This window comes from Budorcas taxicolor, chromosome 10 (genome assembly GCF_023091745.1).
Source record: "Budorcas taxicolor isolate Tak-1 chromosome 10, Takin1.1, whole genome shotgun sequence".
NCBI lineage: Eukaryota > Metazoa > Chordata > Mammalia > Artiodactyla > Bovidae > Budorcas > Budorcas taxicolor.
The window spans coordinates 32,419,455-32,446,770 of NC_068919.1; the positions used below are offsets into that span (position 1 = coordinate 32,419,455).

Below are 27,316 nucleotides of genomic sequence, written 5' to 3' on the forward strand. Positions count from 1 at the left end.
GGAATATTTTGTAGAGCGAAGTTTAAATTGATGAAGTTCAGTGTATCTGTTTTTCCTTTCATGAACTGTGTTTTTGGAGTCACATTAGAGAATGCATTTCCTTACCCTGGGTCCCTGAAGATTTATACTATTTTAAGTTTTAAAATTTTACATTTCATATTTAAGGCTATAGTCCATTTTAAGTAATTTTTTATATATGATGGTTAAGTCAGTTTTCATTTCTTTTGCCTATGAATGCCCAACTTTTTTCCAGGACCACTGCTTGTTCATCTATTAAATTACTTTTGTGCTCTTTTACTATGAAGAACTATGAGACCTTCTAGAGCTAACACCAAAAAAAAAAAAAAAAGATGTCCTTTTTATCATACGGGACTGGAATGCAAAATTAGGAACTCAAGAGATATCTGGAATGAGTGTCAAGTTTGTCCTTGGAGGACAAAATGAAGCAGGGCAAAGGCTTACAGAGTTTTGCCAAGAGAATGCACTGGTTAGAGCAAATACCCATTTCCAGCAACTCAAGAGAAGACTCTATACGTGGACATTACCAGATGGTCAATACCAAAATCAGATTGATTATATTCTTTGTAGCTGTAGATGGAGAAGCTCTATACAGTCAGCAAAAGCAAGACTGGGAGTTGACTGTGGTTCAGATCATGAATTCCTTATTGCAAAAGTCAGACTTAAATTGAAGAAAGTAGGGAAAACCTCTGGAGAAGGCAATGGCACCCCACTCCAGTACTCTTGCCTGGAAAATCCCATGGATGGAGGAGCCTGGTAGGCTGCAGTCCATGGGGTCGCTAGAAGTTGGACATGACTGAGCGACTTCATTTTCACTTTTCACTTTCATGCATTGGAGAAGGAAATGGCAACCCACTCCAGTGTTCTTGCCTGGAGAATCCCAGGGACGGTGGAGCCTGGTGGGCTTCCGTCTATGGGGTCGCACAGAGTCGGACACGACTGAAGCAACTTAGTAGCAGCAGGGAAAACCGCTAGATCATTCAGGTATGACCTAAATCAAATCCTTTATGATTATACAGTGGAAGTGACAAATAGATTCAAAACATTAAATCTGATAGACAGAGTTCCTAAAGAACTATGCACAGAGGTTCGTAACACTATACAGGAGGTGGTGATCAAAACCATCCCCAAGAAAAAGAAATGCATCATGGCAAAATGATTGTCTGAGGAGGCCTTACAAATAGCTATGAAAAGAAGAGAAGTGAAAGGCAAAGGAGAAAAGTGAAGATACATCCATCTGAATGCAGAGTTGCAGAGTTCCAAAGAATAGCAAGGAGAGATGAGAAAGCCTTCCTAAGTGATCAGTGTGAAGAAATAATAGGATGAGAAAGACTAGAGATCTCTTCAAGAGAATTAGAGATACCAAGGGAACGTTTCATCCAAGGTGGGAACAATAAAGGATAGAAATGGTATGAACCTAACAGAAGCAGAAGATATTAAGAAGAGATGGCAAGAACACACAGAAGAACTATACGAAAAAGATCTTCATGACCCAGATAACCATGATGGTGTGATCACTCACCTAGAGCCAGACATCCTGGAATGCGAAGTCAAGTGGGTCTTAGGAAGCATCACTAAGAACAAAGCTAGTGGAGGTGATGAAATTCCAGTTGAGCTGTCTCGAATCCTAAAAGATCATGCTGTGGAGGTGCTGCAGTGAATATGCCAGCAGATTTGGAATATTCAGCAGTGGACACAGGACTGGAAAAGGTCAGTTTTCATTCCAGTCTCAAAGAAAGGCAATGCCAAAGAATGCTCAAACTACCGCACAATTGCACTCATCTCACATGCTAACAAAATAATGCTCAAAATTCTCAAAGCGAGGCTTCAACAGTATGTGAATCATGAACTTCCAGATGTTCTGAATTTGGCAAAGTTAGAGCAACCAGAGATCAAATAGCCAATAGCCATTGGATCATCATAAAAGCAAGAGAATTCCAGAAAAACATCTACTTCTGTTTTATTGACTACACTAAAGCCTTTGACTCTGTGGATCACAACAGACTATAAAAAATTCTTAAAGAGATAGAAATAGCAAATCACCTTACTTGCCTCCTGAGATATCTGTATGCAGTTCAAGAAGAAACAGTTAGAACTGGACTTGAAACAGCAGACTGGTTCCAAATTGGGAAAGGAGTATGTCAAGTCTGTATACTGTCATCATGCTTTTTTACCTTGTATGCAGAGTACATCACGTGAAACACTGAGCTGGATGAAGCACAAGCTGGAATTAGGTTGCTGGGAGAAATATCAATAACCTCATATATGCAGATGACACCACTCTTATGGCAGAAGGTGAAGAGGAACTAAAGAGCCTTTTGATGAAGGTGAAAAAGGAGAGTGAAAAAACTGGCTTAAAACTCCAGAATAAAAAAATGATGATCATGGCATCTGGTCCCATTACTTCATGGCAAACAGATGGGAAAACAGTGAAAGACTTTATTTTTTTGAGCTCCGAAATCACTGCAGATGATGACTTGCAGCCATGAAATTAAAAGATACTTGCTCCTTGGAAGAAAAGTTATGACCAACCTAGACAGCATATTAAAAAGCAGTGACATTATTTTGCCAACAAAGATTGATCTAGTAGAAGCTATGGTTTTTCCAGTAGTCATGTATGGATGTGAGAGTTGGACTGTAAAGAAAGCTGAGCACTGAAGAATTGATCTGTGGTGTTGGAGCAGACTCTTGAGAGTCCTTGGACTGCAAGGACATCAAACCAGTCAATCCTAATAGAAATTGACCTTGAACATTCATAGGAAGGACTGATGCTAAAGCTGAAGCTCCAATACTTTGGCCACCTGATGCAAAAAACTGACTCATTAGAAAAGACCCTGATGCTGGGAAAGATTGAAGGCAGGAGGGGAATGGGATGACAGAGGATCAGATGATTGGATGGCATCACCGACTCAATGAACATGAGTTTGAGTAAACGGTAGGAGATGGTGAAGGACAGGGAAGCCTGGTGTGCTGCAGTCTTTGGGGTCACAAAGAGTCAGACATGAATGAGCAACTGAACAACAGCTCTTATTAAAAATCAGCTGAGAGTTTTTTTGTAGGTTCTCCATTTTTTTCCATTACTCTGTCCCTCCATAGGAATCACACACTGTTTTACTGTAGCTGTATTGTGAGCCCTAATAGTGGGCATAGAATGAAATTGTCGTTGTCTACAAAATTGTTTACTGGATTTTGATAGGAATTGTATTAAACCTGTGGTCAGTTTTGGGAGAACTGACATCTTTATTGTGTTGAATCTTCCAATCTATGAGTGTGATTTGTCTCCAGTTCAGGTCTTTCAATTTCATTAGCACTTTGTAATTTTCAATGTATAGATCCTAAAGATACATTTTGTTAAGTGTATACCTGAGTGTTTGCTTTTCCATGGAGCAATTTTATATACTGTTGTGTTTATAGTTTTGGTTAGTGCATGCTCATTTTGTGTGAACAGAAATTCACTTCATCGGTCTTGCTGAACTGTGAGGTGTTTTGGTAGATTCCTTGGGGTTTTCTAACATAGGCCATTGTTGTCATCTATAAGTATGAGGAGCTTTAATTCTTCCTTTTCCATCTGTATGCCTTTTATTTCTTTTTCTTTCCTGATTACAGTGGCTAGAACTTTAAATTCTGTGTTGAATAAGAATGGTCATAGTGGACATTCTTGCCTCTTTTAGATCTTAGCAGAAACAGTTCACTCTTGAGTATGATATTAGCTATAGAGTTTGTTATGGATGATTTTTATTGAATTGCTGATAATTTTTATCATGGATGGATTTTGGAATTAGTCAGATGAGTTTTCCGTGTCAGTTGATTATGTTCACATCTTCAACTTGTTGATACCATTGATTACACTTTTTTCTTTTTCAGTGTTGACTCAGCCTTGTATTTCTGGAATAAATCCTACTAGATCATGGTGTATAATCTTTTTATATGTTACTGGGTTTGATTTGCTGCTACTTTTTGGAGGAGTTTTATATTTAAGTTCTTAAGAGGTACTGGTCTGTAATATTCTTTCTTTTGGTATTACTATCTTTGTGTGGTGCTGCTATCGAGGTACTGGTGGCCTCATAAAATGAATGGTGTAGTATTCCTTCCTCTTCTGTTTTCTGAAAGAGTTTGTGTAAAATTGATGTTAGTTCCTCTGAAAATATTTGGTAGAATTCTCCACTGAAACCATCTCAGTGTATAGAGATCTCTCTCTCTCTCTCTCTCTCTCTCTCTCTCTCTCTCTCTCTCTCTCTCTCTCGGCCACTCTCTGCAACTTTTCGGATCTTAGTTCCCCAACCAGGAATTGAACCTAGGCCCTTGGCAGTGAATGTATGAAATCCTAATAACTGGGCAGCCAGGGAATTCCCAAGAAAAGTCTCTTTGCAAGCTTTTAAATTACATATTCAGTTTCTTTAAGGCTGATAGGACTATTTAGGTTCATCTTTTTTATCTTGGTTGAGTTTTGATAATAATGTGATTTTCAAAGAATTGGTCTGCTTCCAAGCTGTCTAATTTGAGTGTAACGGTGTTTTTAGTATCTCAAGTACTCTTTTTTTTCTTTTTTGGGGCAAGGAATACAACTAAGTCGGAAAGCTAGCTGGCAGAGAAGATGGCAGACTAATGTCTCAAAATAACCATCTTCTCAAGTGCTCTTTGAAAGGCTACAGGATCTTAGCAGCAACCCATGTTTCATTCCTAAAATTGGTGATCTGTATCTTTATTTTTAGCTTGTCAATCTTATTAGAGATTTATTAGTTTTTCTTTTTCCTTTCTTTCTTTTTTTTAGATCAGCTTTTTTTTTTTTTCCTCCCATCTATTTTCAGTTTCTATTTCTGTTGATTTTTTTTCTTTGGTATTTTCTTCCTTCAGCTTGCTTTGGATTTATTTTGCTCTTCTTTTTCAAGTTTCTTGAGGTAGATTTAGTTACTGATTTGATACCTTTCCTCATTCCAATATCCATAGCTTTTTGAAAGACTTCAACTTTTTTTTAATGTAAAAGTTTGACTTTATAAAATTTAATCTCATTTATTAAATTAATCAAATCGTATATATCCTGTGTGTGTGTGTGTGTGTGTGTTTCAACTTAAAGGTTAAAAATCCATAGCTGTCATTATGTATTTGGATATTCTTGTGTTTCGAAATGGTTTTTGTGTTACGTGCATATTGTTGTGTAAGTCAGTTAACAAAAGTTCATGGCTGTTAAGTTCTTAAGTCACTGAGATTGATTTCATCAGAATTGTATGAACCACTCTCCAAATTATGCAGACCCAATGGAGGGCTTCCCTGGGGGCCCAGAGGATAAAGTGTCTGCCTGCAATGCAGGAGACCCAGGTTCGATCCCTGGGTTGGGAAAATCCCCTGGAGAAGGAAATGGCAATCCACTCCAGTATTCTTCCTCGGAGAATCCCATGGAGAGAGGAGCCTGGCGGGCTACAGTCCACGGGGTCGCAAAGAGTCGGACACGACTGAGCAACTTCACATACACACAATGGAGGGTGAAGACAATTGTTTAATCTTATTTAGTTTTATTCTTTCAATTCAGTGGGGACTTGGGAAAGAGTCAAGTAAAGAAGCTGGGTCACATTGACTGTGCCCAAGAATTTGCCACTAGGAGTCAGAGTAGTAATCTAATTGTGACAGTTCACTTCTGTCTTTTGTATCTCATTTCCTCTTCCCTCATAACACCCCATTTCAGTTATATTTTCTACCAATCCAGTTTCTTTAATAGTTACGGGTTTCTAATGGTTTTCTGTTTTTTTTTTTCAGTCAGTTTTGATAAGTTATCATTTTTCTTGGAAATTGCTGTTTCACTTAGGTTTTCAAATTTGAGATCTTAAAACCTTATACTGAATTCTTTATTACTTTCTAAATCTTTCTTCTGCCTTCCATTTTAATTACATAGTTACAGTGTAATGATCATATTTAGGAAATTTAACATAAATATAGGTCTTTAATCTATAGTCCATATTTCAGTTTTGCCAACTCTTCTGATAATGTTCTTAAAGCATTTTTGTTCTCTCAGTACAGGTAGCATTTAGCTGTCATGTATCTTTATTCTCCTCCAATCTGGAGCAGTTCTTCAGGTTTTTTTCATGACATCGTTTCAGTTCAGTCGCTTAGTCATGTCCAACTCTTTGCAACCCCATGGACTGCAGCACGCCAAGCTTCGCTGTCCCATCACCGACTCCTGGAGATTGTTCAGTCTCATGGCCATCGAGTCGGTGATCCCATCCAACCATCTCGTCCTGTCTTCCCCTTCTCCTGCTTTCAGTCTTTCCCAGCAACAGGCTCTTTTCCAGTGAGTCAGTTCTTCACATCAGGTGGCCAAAGTATTGGAGTTTCAACTTCAGCTTCAGTCCTTCCAATGAATATTCCGGACTGATCTCCTTTATGATGGACTGGTTGGATCTCCTTGAAGTCCAAGGGACTCTCGAGTCTTCTCCAACACCACAGTTCAAAAGCATCAATTCTTCAGTGCTCGGCTTTCTTTAGAGTCAGACTCTCACATTTATACATGACTACTGGAAAAACTATAGCTTTGACTAAGTGGACCTTTGTTGGCAAGGTAATGTCTCTACTTTTTAATATGCTGTCTAGGTTGGTCATAACTTTTTTCCAAAGAGCAAGTGTCTTAATTTCATGGCTGCAGTCACCATCCAGGATGATTTTGAAGCCCCCCAAGATAAATTCCGTCACTGTTTCCATTGTTTCCCCATCTATTTGCCATGAAGTGATAGGACTGAATGCTATGATCTTAGTTTTTTGAATGTTGAATTTTAAGCCAGCTTTCTCACTCTCCCCTTTCACTTTCCTCAAGAGGCTCTTTAGTTCCTCTTCACTTTCTGCCATAAGGGTGGTATCATCTGAGTATCTGAGGCTATTGATATTTCTCCCAGCAGTCTGGATTCCAGCTCGTGCTTCGTCCAGCCAGGCATTTCACATGATGTACTCTGCATGTAAGTTGAATAAGCAGAGTGACAATATACTGCCTTGATATACTCCTTTCCCAATTTGGAACCAGTCCATTGTTCCATGTCCAGTTCTAACTGTTGCTTCTTGACCCGCATACAGATTTCTCAGGAGGCAAGTAAGGTGGTCTGGTATTTCCATCTCTTTACGAATTTTTCCACGGGTTGTTGTGATCCACATAATCAAAGGCTTTGGCGTAGTCAATAAAGCAGAACTCTGTGATGTTTTTCTGGAACTCTCTTGCTTTTTGATGAGCCAACGGATGTTGGCTGTTGATCTCTGGTTCCTCTGCCTTTTCTAAATCCAGTTTGAACAGCTGGAAGTTCACGTACTGTTGAAGCCTTGCTTGGAGAATTTTGAGCGTGATTTTGCTGTTGTATGAGATGAATGCAATTGTGTGGTTGTTTCAACATTCTTTGGCATTCCCTTTCTTTGGAATTGAAAGGAAAGCTTACCTTTTCCACTCCTGTGGCCACTGCTGTGTTTTCTAAACTCGCTGGCATATTGAGTGCAGCACTTTCACAGCATCATCTTTTAGGATTTGAAATGGCTCACCTGGAATTCCATCACCTCCACTAGCTTTGTTCGTAGTGATGCTTCCTAAGGCCCACTGGACTTCACATTTCATAATGTACTTGGGTATAATCTCAAAAATGACAGAATGATCTGTTTGTTTCCAAGGAAACCATTCAGTATCACATTAATCCAAGTTTCTGCCCCAACCAATTATGCTGAAGAAGCTGAAGTTGAATGATTCTGTGAAGACCTACAAGACCTTCTGGAACTAACACTCAAAAAAGATGTCCTTTCATCATATGGGACTAGAATGCAAAAGTAGAAAGTCAAGAGATACCTGGAGTAACAGGCAAATTTAGCCTTGGAGTACAAAATGAAGCAGGGAAAAGGCTAACAGAGTTTTCATGAAATTGACATATTTTAAAATACTGGCTCCTGCCCTTCTTTTTGTGGTAGCTGAACTGTTATTTGGGAAGAAACACTACCATTTTGCCTTCTGTTACTTTTTAGATTTTTTTCTAAAGTTCCATTTATCTCAGAACCCAACTTTAAACACAAATTTCTATTAGTAGATAATTAGTAAAAATGTGTTATTTGATAACAATATAGTTTCATATTTCATAGAATGCCTTGGTGTCCTTTATAAAGGGTTTTATATCATGAAGATACAAAGTTTTTTATATCATCCAGAAAACTAAAGGTCATAATAGGTGGCAGCTATTTGAGTTACCAGGTATTGATTTTGTTTATCAAGTAATTTAACTTGAAAATGCAGTTTTTATTTTAAAAATAAAATGTTTTTTCTTTGATTCAAAGATACTTCTTAAAGTTACCAAAATAATTTCTTTGTCTAGTTACCAACTATACTACATCTTTTACAGAAAGATAATGCTTTCTGTAAACATGTAATTATCTGCTTGTAAGGTAGCATATGTAATAAAGTTACATAGTAGTTTGAAAGTACATATTTATTTTTACTCTGCTTTCCCAAATTATTACTTGTTATTAGTGAGACAGAAATGTGCTTATATCCATTTTTGGCTTGGTCTATTTTAAATGCTTCTGGCAAATAGTCCAGTAATTTGCTCTATATTTCCCAAAATAACTTGAAATATATCTTCAGAAGTTTTAGTTATTTAGTGACTCTCAAACCCACCCACCCCCCTTTTTTTTTCCTCTGTAATATATCCTAGAATTTCTTTCAGAGGAAGGAAGAATGTTGGAGATTGTAATGTTTTCACTGTCTGTAGAATCAGTCTGTTAACAAGCTCTTTGCAGTCCTGAGAACCTTTATTTATTATTCAAACTCCTCCCCATCCTGTACTCAAAAAAGTAAATACTGACCTCTCAGCCTTTATAGCAACTTTTCTATTATGGCCTGGTTGCATCACCTTGTGACTAACATCACCCTTGCTGCTAATATGTATTGAAGATCTGCTGTGTGTCAGACGCTATTTGAATACTTTGTGTATATTACCTCATTTAATTCTTAAGTCAGATGGGTAATGAATGGTGAACACTGGAGGGGACCCAGTTACTGTAAACTTCAGACCTATGAGCTTATGCTTTAATACCTCTTATGCTTTAATACGTTTTTTCTTCTTGTGAAGTATATGTGGATTGTTCTGTTTCTTCTGTAATTCATATTTTAATCATTTTATTTTAGAAATATTTTGCTCATGTGAAGAATATCCATTCTCATTAACCATCTTTCTTCTTTTCCTTTCTCTTTTAGCTCTTAGCCTGCTACTGTAAGAAAACCACTTCTCTTCCTTCTCTGCCATTATCTGTAATAGATTTTGATATATTTATGCTTACAGTAGGTTTGCTTTCCTTAAATTCAGAGTTCACCTATGCATCTGGTTGTTTTTTTATAATACCTATTTAACCTTTCTAGAAGAAAAAGAGTATTTGTTCTTTTTGTTATCACTAGCTCAAAAGACCTTAAGATCTTATTAAAATAGTCATGTTCCAAAAGTATTTAGCTAGAAAAGACTTGTATATCTTAGCCAACTTAGATCTATTCGGATCTATATTAAAAGTGCAAAGCTGTTATACCAAATACCCCTGTTTTTCTTCCTTCCTTAAAGTCCCTTTCCTAAAGCTGGTTCAGTCAGTCTATTTGCAGTGATTAAGTTCTACTCAAATCTGATCGGGTCTGTTCATATGTAAGAGTCTGAAATTTTCTCTCTCTCTCTCTTTTTTTTTTGAGGTGATCAGCATAAAAACATTTAAGTACTTTTGAATTTGTTGTTTTTTCTAGTTAAATTTTTTTCATTATGCTTTTTTATAGTTTATAGTAAATAATGATTTTTTCCGAATCCCAATAAATATGTAGATGGTCAAGAGTTCAAAAGTTATAGTGTTGATTTTAAAACTCTTTAATTTCTTCTTTATTAACTAGCCACATTCTTAGTGGATCCATTAGGGGTTATTGATAACAAGTTACTTTGCATATATTCTTTTGTAGTTATTCTTGTTGAGTCACTCTTACATTTAATATTCACTTTGCAGTTATTTATGCTCAGTATCTTTTCTGCTTATTATTTAATATATAATCTGTCTTTAGAAGGGCAGGGCCAATGATTTTCTTTCAGATTTATCTGATTTATACATTCTAATTTATAAATCAAGCTCTGGGAGCTGGTGATGGACAGGGAAGCCTGGCACGCTGCAGCCCATGGGACTGTAAAGAGTTGGACACGACTGAGTGATTGAACTGGACTGAATTTATAAATGTCCTTCATGGTTACTGTGGAGGTCTGATGAAATTCACACTTCTAGAATGCCTTAACCCCAGAAAGAAGCACATTCAACTAAGAAGTAGCAAAGTTGTATTAACGATTTTAACAACTTGTTTATTAATGATTATACTTTTAATGGCTTCTGGTAGTTGCTTTTAGGGTACTCTTCTTAAAATTATTCATTTCATTTTATGCTAAATCTTCACGTAGAAAAAAAGTTCTAAGAGTAAGTATAGGTAATGTATTCTGGGAGAGCTGTAACCACTTCAGGCCAGTAGAACACCTGTTGCTTTACTGGATTAGTAACTAATAGATGCGGGGCTTCCCTGGTGGTGCCAATGCAGGAGACACAAGTTCAATCCCTAGGTCAGGAAGAGCCCTTTGGAGAAATGGCAACCCACTCCCATAGTCTTGCCTGGGAAATCTCATGGAGAGAGGAGCCTGGTGGGCTGCAGCCCATGGGGTTGTAGAAGAGCTACTAAACAATGGTAACAATTAATAGATATAACTCTCTATTGACCAATAATTTATCTGGTTAGTTTATTTTTCCTGCAGCATAAATAATTCACCTGGCAGCTTTGGATTGGTTGATTGTCATCCCTTGCCGAAAATGTAGTTGCCATATTCTACAGTTTCTACAGTTCCAAATACAAATGTGGTAAACATTGAACTCTGCTTCCCGTATGCCTATTACTGTTAATAATATTATGGTGATACAATACAGAATTAATATAGTGAAAATTGCAATGAACTAAAGTCAGAACACATTGTTCTGATGTAATTGAGAAGTGGAAGTAGAAGATGGGAAGAATTCACTAATTTTTAAGAATCCTTTCAGCTCTTAAAATTATTTTTATTTTTCAAGAATGGATATTTAGTGTTGATGGTGGGTAAAAGCCACCATCAATAGCCTTTTGAGACATTCTTTTAACTACTTTCTCTTTTATACCTTTTTAATCTCATTGATCTTTTTTAAAAATGAGTGCATTTATTTTTAAAATGCTACTTAAAGTCAGAAGCAAAACAGTTTTTTAATATCTTGCATGACAAGAAATTTTTAGACTTAGGATATGGAGGCTTTGATAATTATGTAAATGTTGAGTGATGCAGAATGTTCTAGGAAGCATATTTTTAAAATTACTTCCAAAAATCATGAGTCAATTGTTGTGTCAATAGATTACCTGCATTTTTCTTTCCTGCCACATATTCCTAAATTCAGAATAGCTACACTGTAGTAGCCTTTCCCTGTTTTCCATTCACTGAATCCTGTCCAACTCTGCCACCCCATGGGCTGCAGCCCTCCAAGCTTCTCTGTCCTTCACTATCTCCTAGAGTTTGCTTGTCCTAAATAATAGTTATTTTTATGGTATGCTAAATATATACTATGAACAGTATGATATATTTTATATCCTAATCTTACTTTGTAGGTAAAAATTAATGACATAAATTGACATCTACTTCAGAATTACTTGGCATTTTGTTTTTGTACCACGTTGGTATGGTGTGTAACCTCAATATTTATATGACTTTCAGGTGGAACACATTTTTGCATAAGTACTTGTATGAGTCAAAGAACTAGTTCATTATCCTTGCTGTTTCCTCAGTGTATTTTAAAACTCATTTAAAAACTTCTTTTTCTGTGTGTTTTGGGACCCTGTGAAAAATAGATGCTGTTTGTAAACAAGTGGTATAGATAAGTATAGATCATGTTGAAATTTTTCTAGCAGATAGTAATTGGAAAAGAACTTCGGGAAGTTTTGGAAAAGAGTTAACAGCGTTTTTATCTATTAAAAATTAATTTAGTGACAGTTTTCATGTAATAAGACTGTTGCACCACACTCAAGTTTTTATGTCCTTCTCTTTTTTGACAATTGGAATTGAGTTTTCCAAAATATATATCTCTTTTCCACTGCTTATGAATTAATGTTATTTTATGAATTAATATAAATTAACTTATGAAGTAATAAATTAAGTAAATATGTTGCAGTAATCCATAATACCAATTTTAACTTCTTGAATTCCAGAACTTAATTTAATTATGAATTTTATTATTATTGCAAAATGGTTTTTGTGACAGTTTGTAAAATGCAAGTGCTAACACACTTTGCCTGTAAGCAAGCAGGGCATTATTTTGTCATTTATTGCAAAATTAACAAAACTTACTATCAGAGATGATTTTTTCAGTGATATGCTGGTAAAAGTTTAACAATAAGCTTTTGGTGGGGGAGTTGGTAGAGAGAAGCAGTGGTTTATCGCTTAACATCAATAGATATAATAGAATCAATATAACATCACATCACTGCATACGGAGTTGGGAAGAAGTGATTAGTACTATACCAGTGTTTTTTCTTTTATTACCTGTGCTTTTGGTGTCATATCCAAGAAAATGCTGCCAAATCCAATGTCCTTGAGTTTTTGTCCTATGTTTTCTTGTAAGAGTTCTGTTGTTTTAGGTCTTCTTTAGGTCCTTGATCCATTATGAGTTAATTTTTGCATGTGATGTTAGATAAGGAAGAAACTTCATTCTTCTGCATGTGGATATCCAGTTTCCTAGGACCATTTGTTGAAAAGACTTTTACTTTCTTCCATTGAACAGTCTCGTCACTATTGTCAGATATTTTGATGTAGTTTCCTTTTTGTTGGTTATTTTTGTCCTGAAAAATGTTCACTTCAGTCACTCAGTTGTGTTTGACTCTTTGTGACCCCATGAACTGCAGCACGCCAGACTTCCTGTCCATCACCAACTGCCAGAGCTTGCTCAAACTCAGGTCCATCAAGTTGGTGATGCCATCCAACCATCTCATCCTCTGTCGTCTCCTTCTCCTCCTGCCTTCAATATTTCCCAGCATCAAGGTCTTTTCCAATGAGTCAGTTCTTTACATCAGGTGGCCAAAGTATTGGAACTTCAGCTTTAGCATCAGTCCTTCCAATGAACAGTCAGGACTGATTTCCTTTAGGATTGACTGGTTTGATCTCCTTGCAGTCCAAGGGACTTTCAAGAGTCTTCTCCAGCACCACAGTTCAAAAGCATCCGTTCTTCGGTGCTCAGCTTTCTTTATAGTCGGACTCTCACATCCATACTTGACTACTAGAAAATCCATAGCTTTGACTACGTGGACCTTTGTCGGCAAAGTAATGTCTCTGCTTTTTAACATGCTCTCATGGGGTCGCAGAGTCTGACACGACTGAGCAACTGAACTGAACTGAACTAGGTTGGTAATAGCTTTTCTTCCAAGGGGCAGGCGTCTTTTAATTTCATGGCTGCAGTCACCATCTGCCTTGATTTTGGAACCCCCCAAAATAAAGTCTGTCACTGTTTCCATTGTTTTCCCATCTATTTGCCATGAAGTGATGGGACTGGATGCCACGATGTTAGTTTTTCAAATGTTGAGTTTTAAGCCAAGATTTCACTCTCGTTCACTTTCATCATGAAGTCCTTTAGTTCTTCTTCACTTTCTGCCATAAGGGTGCTGTCATCTGTGTATCTGAGGTTATTGATACTCCTCCCAGAACTCTTGATTCCAGCTTGTGCTTCATCCAGCCCAGCATTTCACATCATGTACTTTGCATATAAGTTAAATAAGCAGGGTGACTATATACAGCCTTGACATACTCCTTTCCCAATTTGGAACCAGTCTGTTGTTCCATGTCCATTTCTAACTGTTGCTTCTTGATCTGCCTACAGATTTCTCAGGAGGGCAGGTAAGGTGGTCTAGTATTCCCATCTCTTGAAGAATTTTCCATAGTTTGTTGTGATCTACATAGTCAGAGGCTTTGGTGTAATCAGTAAGGCAGATGTAGATGTTTTTCTGGAATTCTCTTGCTTTTTCTGTGACTCAACGGATGTTGACAGTTTGCTCTTCTAAATTTTGTTAAGTGCTATTTCTGCTTTTTCAGTTGAGATCATGTGGATTTTTTCCTTGCATTCTGTTCATGTAGGATATTACTTTGATCAGTTTCTGTGTGTTTAACTGTCCTTGCATTTCAAGAATAAATCCAGTTTGTTCATAGTGTGTATTGTCCTTCTTAGGTACTGCTGAGTTTGGTTTGCAAATGTTGAGGATTTTTGCATCAAGGGTTTTTGCATCCTTCATATTCATAAAAGATGTTGGTACATCGTTGTCTTGTAGTGTCTTTGTTATCAGGATAATGCTGTCCTCATAGAATGAATTAGGAAGATTTTACTCCAGTCTTTTGAGATGCTGGTATTAGTTCTTTAAATGTTTGATATTATTCACCAGTGAAGCCATTAGGCCCAGGGTTTTTCTTTGTCATGAGATGTTTGATTACTGATTCAGTCTGCTTACTAGTTATGTATTTATTAAGATTCTCTTTTTGTTTCTTAATTGGTCTGTCTTATTTTTCTAGTAATTTGTCCATTAAATCTAGGTTATTTGATTTGTTGGTGTACAGTTGTTCACAGTACTCTTTCATAACTCTTTTTATTTCTGTAGAATTGGTGTAATAATGTCTCCATTTTGATTCTGATTTCTCTTTTTCTTCATAGTCCTTCTAGCTCAAGATTTGTCCATTATTAAAATCATTTTGAAGAGCCAACTTTTGGTTTCATTGATTTTTCTCTATTATTTTTCTGGTCTCTACTTTGTCTCTCCTCTCATCTTCATTATTTCCTTCATTCTTTTTGCTAGGTTTGGGTTTAGTTTGTTCCGTAAATTTTAAAGTTATATTGTTGATTTAAGATTTTTCTTCTTTTTTTTTTTAATGCAAGTGTTTATGCCTATACATTTTCCCCTTAGTACTGCTTTGTTTCCTGTAAGTTTTGGTATGTTGTATCATTGTTTTCATCCTCTTTAAGTGTCTTATAACTTCCCTTATGGTTTCTTCTTTGATAAGTTGGTTGTTTAATTCCCAGAATATTTTGAATTTTCCAATTTCCTTTTGTTATTGATCTTTTACTTTATCTTAATTTGGTCAGAAATGCTTTGTATGATATGCATATTCTTTAATATAGTGAGATTAATTTGTGGCCTAACATATTGTGTATCCTGAGAAGTCCCTTGTGCATTTCAGAAAAACGTGTGTTCTGATACTGAATAGAGTGTTTCGTATGTCTGTCTGGTCTAGTTGATTACTGTGTTAAATTCTCTATTTCTTGAAGGATAAAGTCCTTTCTACTCACCTTGGCTTTTGTAATTTGTATGCAGGCTGTGCCAGGAATGTGTGCACAGCTATCTGCCCTATGACTAGAAGTGGGTATGAGGGTTGGTGCTGCTACTATGCTAATAGCTGAAATTGACCAAAATTAACTGCAATTTACTGTCCTTGTCTTTTCCTGAAAATTACAAGCTTTCAGCAGACTCTAAAGTTCCAACATAGTTACATCCGATAAATATTGTCAGCCAGTTTTGTCTAGGTAGGGAGACAGATACCCGGGGCTTCTTAAGAACTCTGCCATCTTTCCAGAATCTTAATCCCATATTAATTTCTGAATCAAGTGCCTTTGTGAGTAGATTAAGTAACAAGACCTCACATTAATGGAGGGATGCTTTTATTAAAATATAACAGCCCTTTTCTCAACTTTGTATCTAAGAGTTATGTTAGATTCGTTTGATATATGTATAGTAATTTTTGGCATTTAACTTTTGACAGGTGGTTTTGGAATGTATGCTTAAAAAAGACCTTATTTACAATAAGGTCACTCCAACATTTCACCACTGGAAGATTGATGACAAGAAATTTGGCCTTACCTTTCAAAGTCCTGCTGATGCTAGGGCTTTTGATAGAGGCATTCGGAGAGCTATAGAGGATATTTCTCAAGGTAGGTTGTTTTGACTGTTTCCTAAATTTATTAGTTACATGTAGTAGAAGTGACTTCAAGGGCTCAAAAAGAGAGGAAAAGTCAGAACTTTCAAAATCCTGCATGTGTGTGTTATTCATATCCTTGTTTTGGTAACTATAAGCAGAAAATGTATAATAATTAAATATATGTTGACTCTAGTTATTCTATGACAAAACCTTTCGTAAGTCTTCACCTGATTTCGTTAATAAAGATTGGCAGAGACAGCAACCTATCCCTTTGTATATCTTACCAGTCTGTTAGATCATAAACTGTAAAACTTGCAAGTTTAAAAGGGAGGAAGAATATTTACATGTAAAACTGCGTTTTGCTTAATTAAACAAAAGGAAATCACATTAAAAGTAATTTCTTTCCCCAAAAAAAGTCATAAGTAAGATTTAATTTGTTTTTTTTAATTAAGAAAGAAAATATCTGTTAGTAGAAATAACCTTCTTATACAAAGCAATTGAATAAAAACGTGTTGACAGCATTGTGCCTTGTATATTTTGAAGATGGGACTTTAGTAAAAAAATTACAAAACATGAACTAATTATAAGACAAGCCAGAAGCAAGAACATCGAAAAACTTAGCACAAATACGTATTGTTAGTGAGTGAAGCTGTAGTTAAATAATGTTTTAGCTACTTTAAAAGACGAGAATTTGGCAAACAATTTTTGATTTCTGATTCAGAAAAAAATTCCATGAAACGATGGCAGTCATTTTATCCTTAGTACAAATAAACTCAGGATGCTTTGCTAAAATAAATTCTTATTAATTTGTTGAAACTAAAGGCACTCTTGAATGCAGTGAAAAGTTCTATAGAATCATTGGTACTCAAAAGTCAATAACAAGAAATAGCCATTGATTATCAATAGTGGATTCAGGCTCATTTGTTTTCGTTCTTACTAAAGCGACTAAAATCCTAGTTTGAGGTACTGAATACTGTTTCGTAGGTCAGAGTGTTTAGAAAAATTGAATAAATCATGTGGGTATCTCCTAAAGAAAAGTGAAACGTAATGCATATACTCTTCCTAGCAGTTTCAGTATTTCAGAGAAATCAAGGGGAGGACTTAGTAGAGATAGTGAACTTTCACAGAATACATTTTTTTAATAAGTAACTGGAAATTTACCTGTAGAAGAGGAAAACAATCACTTTATTCTCTGTTCTTCTTAACAAAGGGGCAAGTATGAGTGGCCAACGTCTGACTAGTTGCTGGGCAGTCCAGAATGATCTCTGATCAATCTTCTATAGTATGTTAGTGATACTATCAATTAGTCGGCAACTCTTAAAATCTAAGACAAAAATTCTGTGCTTAATCAAATTTTACGTGTTTTCTTAGGATGCCCATCATTTAAAAATGAAGCTGAAGGAACAGAAGACAATTTACAAGTAAGTAGTTTGACTTAAAAGGAATTTCAAAACCTGAAGGATATGGTGGAAATCACTAGCCTTAATAAATAAACAATTCATATAAATTCTTAAGAAATTTTTAGATGCCATATTTGTCAGGAAATTTGTGTGTGTATATGTATACATATATACATTTTATATTTAGAGAGAGGTTGATTTTGTTCAGTTTTTTTTTTTATGAAAAAAACTTGAAAGATTTTATTTATAATAGCATCAAAAAGTATAAAGTTCTTAGGAATAGATCTAATAAAAGACATGAAAGAAAAAAACTTGTTAGAAAAGCCTAATTATAAAGACTGAAATTTTCACAATTAGAAGATTCAGTATTGTTTAAATTACAATTTCCCCCAAAATTGATTTGTATGCAAACCCATTCAAAATCACAAATGTTTTTGTATAGAAATTTATGATGTGATTCTAAATTTTTTCTTATTAATTAATTATTTTATTTTAATTGGAGGCCAATTACTTGACAGTATTGTAGTGGTTTTTGCCATACATTCACATGAATCAGCCATGGGTGTACATGTGTCCCCCATCCTGAACGCCCCCTCCTACCTCTCTCCTCATCCCATCACTCAGGGTTGTCCCAGTGCACTGGCCCTGAGCGCCCTGTCTCATTGATTGCCTTGCATCGAACCTGGACTGGCAATGTGTTTCACATATGGTAAAATACATGTTTCATTGCTATTCTCTCAAATCATCCCACCCTCACCTTCTCTCACAGAGTCCAAAAGTCTGTTCTTTACATCTGTGTTTCTTTTGCTGTGATTTTGTTCAGTTTATAAGGAATTGGCTCATCGGATTGTGGGAGCTGGCAAGTCTAAAATCCGCAGGGTAGGCAGATAGGCAGGCATCTTGGAAATTCTGGCAAGAGTTGATGTTTTGGTCTTGAGTCTGAAGGCAGCCTCAAGGCAGTCTCCCTTCCTCTCTGTGGGACCTCAGCCTGTAAGTCTTTTCATAGTGGGTCCCTCCCACTTTATGTGGATTATCTCCTTTACTGAGTCTGCTATATTTAGCTGTTCATTAGACCCTCACAATATTTAGACTGAGGTTTGCCCAAACCACTTGACACCATGGCTTAGCCAAGCTGACAAGTAAAGTTAACCATCACAGATATCCCATTCCATACGTAAGGTACTTGTATTAAAAATTCATAGAAAAATAAGTGCGAAATGTTGATAAGCTTGAACACCCTTAATCTCAGGTAGTACAAATTAACATTCTTTAGTTACCAAATTATCAAAGATTTTAAAAGTTAATTTTCCCCTCACTGGGTCTTTCCATGAGGTTGACAGATTGACCCTCTGCTAGAGAAAATGTAGATTGGTAGATTGGTTTTAGAAGGCAGTTGGTAATACATATTTAAAAGCCATAAAAATAGAAACATTCATGCCTGTTGATCAAGTGAATGAATTTAAAGCGATAGAGATACACACAAAAATTTTATAAACAGATTGTTGAGCCTGTGTGAAATATTGATAATAAAAAATAATATATATAAATAGAATGTAAATGGTTGAATTAATTAAGGTATCTGTCATAAAACCTATAAAAAATTTTATTATTTGTAATTTACTTGCAATGTATTGAGTAGTAAAAAACATAATTATGTGGTGTTATGATCCATCATTACTCAACTAAAATGATAAATAATTTTGTTGGTTGCTTTTGGATTGTGGGATTCTGAGCTGTATGGTTTTCTTTTTAGTACTTTTAATATCCTAAAGTACTAGTACTTTTAGAATAGTAGAGAAAAAAAACAAATTTATATGTATACCTTATATAAATAATTTTTCATATTATTATGAAAATAGAAATCACCTGAAGATGTGGCAGACTGTTTTATGTACATTTACTATCAGAAAATAAAAATGGTTTTCATTTTGAAAATGTGAGAAGTATAGCAAAGTTCAAAACATAAAACATAAATATGCTGCCATCTTAACCATCATATATATTTTAAAATATAGCCTTTAAGTGTTTTTCTGTACAAGTCAATGGGTATACATGTGTTACTATGATATCATTGTACTATTGATTTTTTCTGAAACTTCGCTTAAATAGAGAATATTTTTATGTGCCCTTAGTGTTTCAGGTTTACGATTTTCAATCTTTATGTGTCTGTAATTTGCTTTCAGTGGATGTATCCTAACATATTATATTTATTATACATTTAAGAGTTCTTATTTGTGTTTTAATATATGAATCTATTTTATTGACAGCTAGTTATTATTTTATAAACTGAATTTCAGTTAATTAGGTGTAAGTAAGTAATAAAATACAAAATATATTTTTTAGTTGTTTTCCAAAGTTCTGTTTTGTTCTGGTATCAAGGAAAATAATGCTGGACTGGATGAATCACAACCTGTATGCAGGACAAGTTAGAACCAGCCATGAAACAAAAGACTGGTTCAAAATGGGAAAAGGAGTCAGTCAGTCAGTTCAGTCGGTTCAGTCACACAGTCGTGTCTGACTGTTTGCGACCTCATGAACTTCAGCACGCCAGGCCTCCCTGTCCATCACCAACTCCCGGAGTTCACTCAGACTCGCGTCCATCGAGTCAGTGATGCCATCCAGCCATCTCATCCTCTGTCGTCCCCTTCTCCTCCTGCCCCCAATCCCTCCCAGCATCAGTCTTTTCCAATGAGTCAGCTCTTCGCATGAGGTGGCCAAAGTACTGGAGTTTCAGCTTCAGCATCATTCCTTCCAAAGAAATCCCAGGGCTGATCTCCTTCAGAATGGACTGGTTGGATCTCCTTGCAGTCCAAGGGACTCCCAAGAGTCTTCTCCAACACCACAGTTTAGAAGCATCAGTTCTTCGGTGCTCAGCTTTCTTCACAGTCCCAACTCTCACATCCATACATGACCACAGGAAAAACCATAGCCTTGACTAGCCGGACCTTTGTTGGCAAAGTAATGTCCCTTTTCAGTATGCTGTCTAGGTTGGTCATAACTTTTCTTCCAAGGGGTAAGCATCTTTTAATTTCATGGCTGCAGTCACCATCTGCAGTGATTTTGGAGCCCCAAAAAATAAAGTCTGACACTGTTTCCACTGTCTCCCCATCTATTTTCCATGAAGTGATGGAACCAGATGTCATGATCTTCGTTTTCTGAATGTTGAGCTTTAAGGCAACTTTTTCACTCTCCACTTTCACTTTCATCAAGAGGCTTTTTAGTTCTCTTCACTTTCTGCGATAAGGGGAAAGGAGTACATCATGCCAAATGCCAGGCTGGATGAATCACAAGCTGGAATCTAGATTTCAGTAGAAATATCTACAACCTCAAATATGCAGTTTGAGTATTTAACTCAAATGATGATACCAATTAATGACAGGAAAGTGAAGAGGAACTAAAGGGCCTCTTGATGGAGGTGAAAGAGGAGACTGAAAAAGCTAGCTTAAAACTCAACATTCAAAAAACTAAGATCATAGCATCTGGTCCTATCACTTCATGGCAAATAGATGGGGAAAACATGAAAATCAGTGTCAGATTTCATTTTCTTACTATCCAAAATCAATGTGAACAGTGACTGCAGCCATGAAATTAAAAGACAGCTGCTCCTTGGAAGAAAAGCTATGACCAACTTAGCATGTGAAAAAGCAGAGACATCACTTTGCTGACAAAGGTCTGTATAGTCAAAGCTGAGGTTTTTCCAGTAGTCATGTATGGATGTTAGACTTGAAACGTAAAGAAGGCTGAGTGCTGAAGAACTGATGCTTTCGAACTATGGTGCTAGAGAAGATTCTTGAGAGTCCCTTGGACTGAACAGAGATCAAATCAGTCAATCCTAAAGGAAATCAGTCAGTCCTAAAGGAAATCAGTCTGAATATTCGTTGGAAGGACTGAAGCTGAAGCTCCAAAACTTTGGCCATCTGATATGAAGGACTCATTGGAGAACACCCTGATGCTGGGAAAAATTGAGGGCAAAAGGAGAAGGGGATGACAGAGGATGATATGGTTGGATGGCATCACTGACTCAATGGACATGAGTTACGCAGAGCTGGAGACAGTGGTGGATAGAGAAGCCTGGTGTGCTGTAGTTCATGGGGTCACAAAGAGTAGGACACAAGTTAGCAACTGAACAACAACCACAGCAATCAAAGAAAATACAGGGCTGGAAATGGGGAAGTGTTTTCTGAATTGCTCCCTATGAAGAGAGTGAATTTAGTTAAAATTATCTATTAAGAGTTTTTTAACATTCTGCTTTGGTTTAGCTTCATTTCTACATATAACATTGTATAGAGGAATAACTTCTGCAGGATTTGTTTGCAAACTTTGTAAATATCACAGTCAATGGTTTTGTAAAAACCATTGTCTTATTTTCTTAATCTTATTTCCTTCTAATGCCATATATGTCAAGTCTTTGGTATGGAGTAGTAAAATGGGCAAGATATGAATGAGGAATAATAAATTTATCACAGAGGCAAAAAAAAAAAAAGTAAAAATTTAGAAGTAGAAAGGGATCCAGGGGATCTTCCTGACCCAGGGATCGAACCCAGGTCTCCCACATTGTAGGGAGACACTTTACCTTCTGAGCCACCAGAGAAGCCCAGAAATAGAAAGGAGGAGCCTAGTAAAGAGAATTACTGTATAACCAAAGCAAGAAGAGTAGTTACTCTGTTGCTGGCTTCTTGGAATATCTGCTTCATAGTAAAGTCTCTCTGTTGCCCCAGTCCAGCAGGTTACACAAGCACCCCTAAAACAGTTATGTATATTTTATCTTCATTAGACACTTGAGCACTTGCTTGGTTTTTATTTTCATCATAAAGTAGAAAATGTGCATTGTCACTAGAGACTCTAAAATAGGCTTCCACTTAAATGTAATTTTCAAAGAGCAATTTTTATGTCAAATTTTAATTCTTGGTTTTTACTTACTGTGATATTTTTTAAATAGATTCTTAAATTATATTCCTTTTGGTGGAATCTGAATCTTGTCCCTTTGAGAAGGCGCTGTACTTAGTGGGTTGTTACTTAACGAAAAGCATATGTTCGGAATGACAAGAGTATGACTTCCAAAGGTAGGCCATAGGAGATATTGCAGCTTCTTTCTGGCTCTCTCATTCACCATACTGGAGGATGCCAACTGTCGTGTCATGGGGACACTCAAGCAACTCTGGAGATGTTTTTGTGGTGAGGACCTGAAACTTTGTGAGAATAAACATGTTCATGCGCTGTCTTGAATGCAGGTCATTCACCCCCAAATGAGACTTAAGATGACTGCAGTCATATCTAATGTCTTAACCGTAAATTCTGTAGGGAATGTGAGTCAGAACCACCTTGTTAAAATGTTGCTGAATTTCATAACCTAGAGAAACTAAAATAATAAATGTCATTTTACGCCTTTAGGTTTTGGGATAATTTGTTCCTGATACAAATTTTGCTACCCATAATGGGATGTTGCCATAACAAGCACTTTAAAATGTGGCATATAATTTGAACTTGGGGACAGTAGATAGAAGCTTAATGTTAAGCCTTTGAAGAGACTGCCGATGACGACTGAAGTGAAAATGAAGAAAACCATATTGGAAACTAAGAAAGGAAATCACTGTTAGATAGTAGCAGAAAGTGGAGCAATACTGTCACCTATACTGATATGTGAAATAGATAATGTTCTGCTTATGCTTATTGATAAAACAGAAGTTGGCAGAAATGGGCTCAGGAAGGACTCCTAAGCAAACAAAAAAAGAAGCAGGACTTGCTGGTTTTGAAAATTCTTATCCTCTCAATATATTGAACTATGCTAAAATTAGGACATGGCTTCCAGGCAGAGAGAAATCTAGAGCACTCAGATAAGTTTGTCTAAAGATGAAGCCAATGTTTTGACTATAAAATCCTTTGTTAACATCTTTTCTATATAATCAGAAAGATGTAAGGTGAGCCTCAGAGAACCTTTTAATCAAAGTAAGAGGGCTTACAGCAGATTAAGGGTGTTCTTAGCAGAAATTTGAAGTAGAGAAGAGTTTAAGTCAGATTTATGACTATGGTTTTTGTCTAACAGAGTGAAGCTCAGTAAGATTCACAAGAGACCTACAAAGTTTTCAAAAGAGTTCATCAGCAAAAATATCACCAACCTAAGGTGTGGCCCCTTAGATCCCTAAAATTCTACTGGCAGAAAGCAGGTTTAAAAATGTTGTTCGTGTAAAATTTGACTACCTTTCATAAAATGGAAAGATAACTCAGACATGGAACCAAAATCTCAAAGAGCAGAGCCAACAGCTTTGAAGAATTATTCCCATATTCAAGGAACTTCTAACATATTCCCACCTTGATTATGGAATTACTTTGGATCAGTGACTCTCCCATTTTCTCTTACTCTGAACGAGAAGGTTTTATAGCAGTTATCTTCTACCTGTCCTACCATTGTATTTTGGTTGTATGTGGGGCAGATCATTTCTCTCTTTAGTTCACAGGTCCTCAGAATGAGAGAGAGAAAATGTACTTATTCCTGTTAGTGAACAGCTAAGTTGATCCTGAATTTCTCACTTAAAGAAGCTATCAGATAGTAAATGTTCTTTATGGTAATTTATTATGCAGCCATAGCTAACCAATACCAAGCAGAAAAGGAAAATGATTAGAATGAAAGCTAACATTTATAGTCATATTCACTTTATCTTACTCCCATTCTGAACTTCTTTAGACATACATATACCTTAGGGTAAATTCCATCTTTCAAAAGAAGATTGTACTACATCTTGGTTTGATAGTGCGTTTATGGCTAAAAGTATGTTTGGGTAGGAAAAAAATCAGTTCTTATTAGTTTAAAAAAATTCTGAGCCTGATAATGTATATGTGATATATTAACTTTCAGTTCAGTTCAGTTCAGTCGCTCAGTCGTGTCCGACTCTTTGCGACCCCATGGATCGCAGCACGCCAGGCCTCCCTGTCCGTCACCATCTCTGGAGTTCACTCAAAACTCACGTCCATTGAGTCGGTGATGCCATCCAGCCATCTCATCCTCTGTCATCCCCTTTTCCTCCTGCCCCTAATCCCTCCCAGCATCAGAGTCTTTTTCCAGGGAGTCAACTCTTCGCATGAGGTAGCCAAAGTACTGGCGTTTCAGCTTAGCATCATTCCTTCCAAAGAACACCCAAGACTGATCTCCTTTAGGATGGACTGGTTGGATCTCCTTGCTGTCCCAGGGACTCTCAAGAGTCTTTTCCAGCACCACAGTTCAAAAGCATCAATTCTTGGGCGCTCAGCTTTCTTCACAGTCCAACTCTCACATCCATACATGACCACAGGAAAAACCATAGCCTTGACTAGACAAACCTTTGTTGGCAAAGTAATGTCTCTGCTTTTCATTATGCTGTCTAGGTTGATCATAACTTTTCTTCCAAGGAGTAAGCATCTTTTAATTTCATGGCTGCAATCACCATCTGCAGTAATTTTGGAGCCTAAAAAGATGAAGTCTGACACTGTTTCCACTGTTTCCCCATCTATTTTCCATGAAGTGATGGGACCAGATGTCATGATCTTCGTTTTCTGAATGTTGAGCTTTAAGCCAACTTTTTCACTCTCCACTTTCACTTTCATCAAGAGGCTTTTTAGTTCCTCTTCACTTTCTGCCATAGGGGTGGTGTCATTTGCATATCTGAGGTTATTGATATTTCCCCCAGCAATCTTGATTCCAGCTTATGCTTCTTCCAGTCCAGCATTTCTCATTATGTACTCTGCATAGAAGTTAAATAAGCAGGGTGACAATATACAGCCTTGACATACTCCTATTCCTATTTGGAACCAGTCTGTTGCTCCATGTCCAGTTCTACGTGTTGCTTCCTGACCTGCATATAGGTTTCTCAAGAGGCAAGTCAGGTAGTCTGGTATTCCCATCTCTTTCAGAATTTTCCACAGTTTATTGTGATCCACACAGTCAGAGGCTTTGGCATAGTCAATAAAGCAGAAATAGATGTTTTTCTGGAACTCTCTTGGTTTTTTGATGATCCAGTGAATGTTGGCAATTTGATCTCTGGTTCCTCTACCTTTTCTAAAACCAGCTTGAACATCTGGAAGTTCACGGTTCACGTATTGCTGAAGCCTGGCTTGGAGAATTTTGAGCATTACTTTACTAGCATGTGAGATGTGTTAGGTTTACTTTATTAGTAATTATTTGCAAAGGTAACTAAAATGGCCTTAAAAGAATAACCCACTATCTTTTTAATGCCAAGAAAATAACTGTTATAGTTACATCTTAAATGTTTTTAAGACTTGAAATATCAGTGGGCATCCTCTCCATTTTGAATGTTTATTCATTTGCTCTGTAAAGATTTGAATAACTTTTGTTCTAATAACTACATTAAGCATTTGATTATTTACAGTAGACAACTTTGAGCTTTCAGCAGTTATCTTCATCAGTATCATAAATCACTGGAAAGGTATTTACCTTTCTTTTTCATATATGTCTTTGAAGGGTGTCATAACATCATTATTTGGATTTAAAATCATATCTTGCTCATCTTGTATCCCTAATGTTTAGTATAGTGTGGACCACTTACGTGGCTGGTACTTAGGAAAAGTATATTGAAGAAAAATCTTCAAAACTAAGGTGTTTTTAAAAAAACAAAAAACCCCAAGCAGTAGTAAGGTATGAGTGTTCTTTCTTTTCATTTGGTTTCTTTCACTATTTTAATAAACCAATTAAAGTGGGATTTTTTTTGTTTGTTTGTTTTAATGCTAGCTTACATTTGCTTTAAGGTTATTTTTTTCCAACCAGAGTTATTAGTTGTAACAGCTCTTACTGTTCAGACATGCTAGGTTGGTAACAGCCCATAAAACTTTCCTCATGATTGGTTGTGATTATAAGAACAAGATATCAAGATTCCATGCTTTGGGGCCGAAGAAGGACACCTAATTGATCTGAAGTGAGCCAATATCATATTATCTCTTAACCACTGAGAAATACTTGACTAACTTATCCTTTTTTAGAATTAAGTAGTGTCATTTTTCAGCCAGATGATTAAAAGGATTGTGATGTACCTTTATTTTTTAAAGTCATTTGCTTTAGTTTAGGAGCATATGAATTGTTCATGCATTCACTTTCAAAGGTGGTGGGTAGCACTTTAACATGGCTCTATATCTGAAAGTAAATGTTAGTCTCTCAGTCATGCCCAGCACTTTGTGACCCCATGGACTGTAGCCCACCAGGCTCCTCTTGTCCATGAGATTTTCCAGGCAAGGATCCTAGAGCAAGTTGCCATTTCGTTCTCCAGGGGATCTTCCCAACCCAGGGATTGAACCCAGGTTTCCTGCACTGCAGGCAGATTCTTTACCAACTGAGTTACAAGGGAAGCCCTTTGTATATCTGAAAACTAAGTTAATTATTAAGACTGGCAAAATGGATTTTATATTACTGTGACCCCCTCACCATCTTACTTTAAGTACTATCTTATTATAGTTCAGTTCCTGTAACCTTTGTATATTTTAGTATTAGTTTTATTTAATTACTAACAGGGGAGAAAAACTGTATATAATCTTTTTGCATAATATTTGTCACTGATTTTTTTCTTGACTCTTAAACTTCATGTAGAATATTTGGACAGTTAGAAAACTTTATATAAAGAAGAAATCAGGAATCATTTATCCCTACCCCAGAGGTAATTGCGGTTTTAAAGATTTTGGGTACTTCTGCCTCAATTTTTCTGTTGTATTCAAATACCAAGCAGGGAAAACCACTAGACCACTCAGGTATGACATAAATCAAATCTGTTACACTTATACAGTGGAAGTGACAAATAGATTCAAGGGATTGGATCTGATAGACAAGAGTGCCTGAAGAACTATGGATGGAGGTTCGTGACATTATATAGGAGGCAGTGATCAAGACCATCCCCAAGAAAACAAAATGCAAAAAGGCAAAATAGTTGTCTGAGGAGATCT

The 27,316-nt window shown here is 36.4% G+C and overlaps 1 protein-coding gene across 2 annotated transcripts in view; it reads left to right on the forward strand.

Moving 5' to 3' along the window:
- The window catches only part of SPRED1 (sprouty related EVH1 domain containing 1), a 118,525-nt gene that overhangs the window by 70,637 nt on the left and 20,572 nt on the right, over positions 1-27,316 (forward strand). For both annotated transcript variants that reach the window (XM_052647075.1, XM_052647076.1), the window contains exons 3-4: positions 15,843-16,011; positions 17,370-17,419. In XM_052647075.1, coding sequence (XP_052503035.1) covers positions 15,843-16,011; positions 17,370-17,419 — 219 coding nt within the window. The remainder of the gene's footprint in view (positions 1-15,842; positions 16,012-17,369; positions 17,420-27,316) is intronic.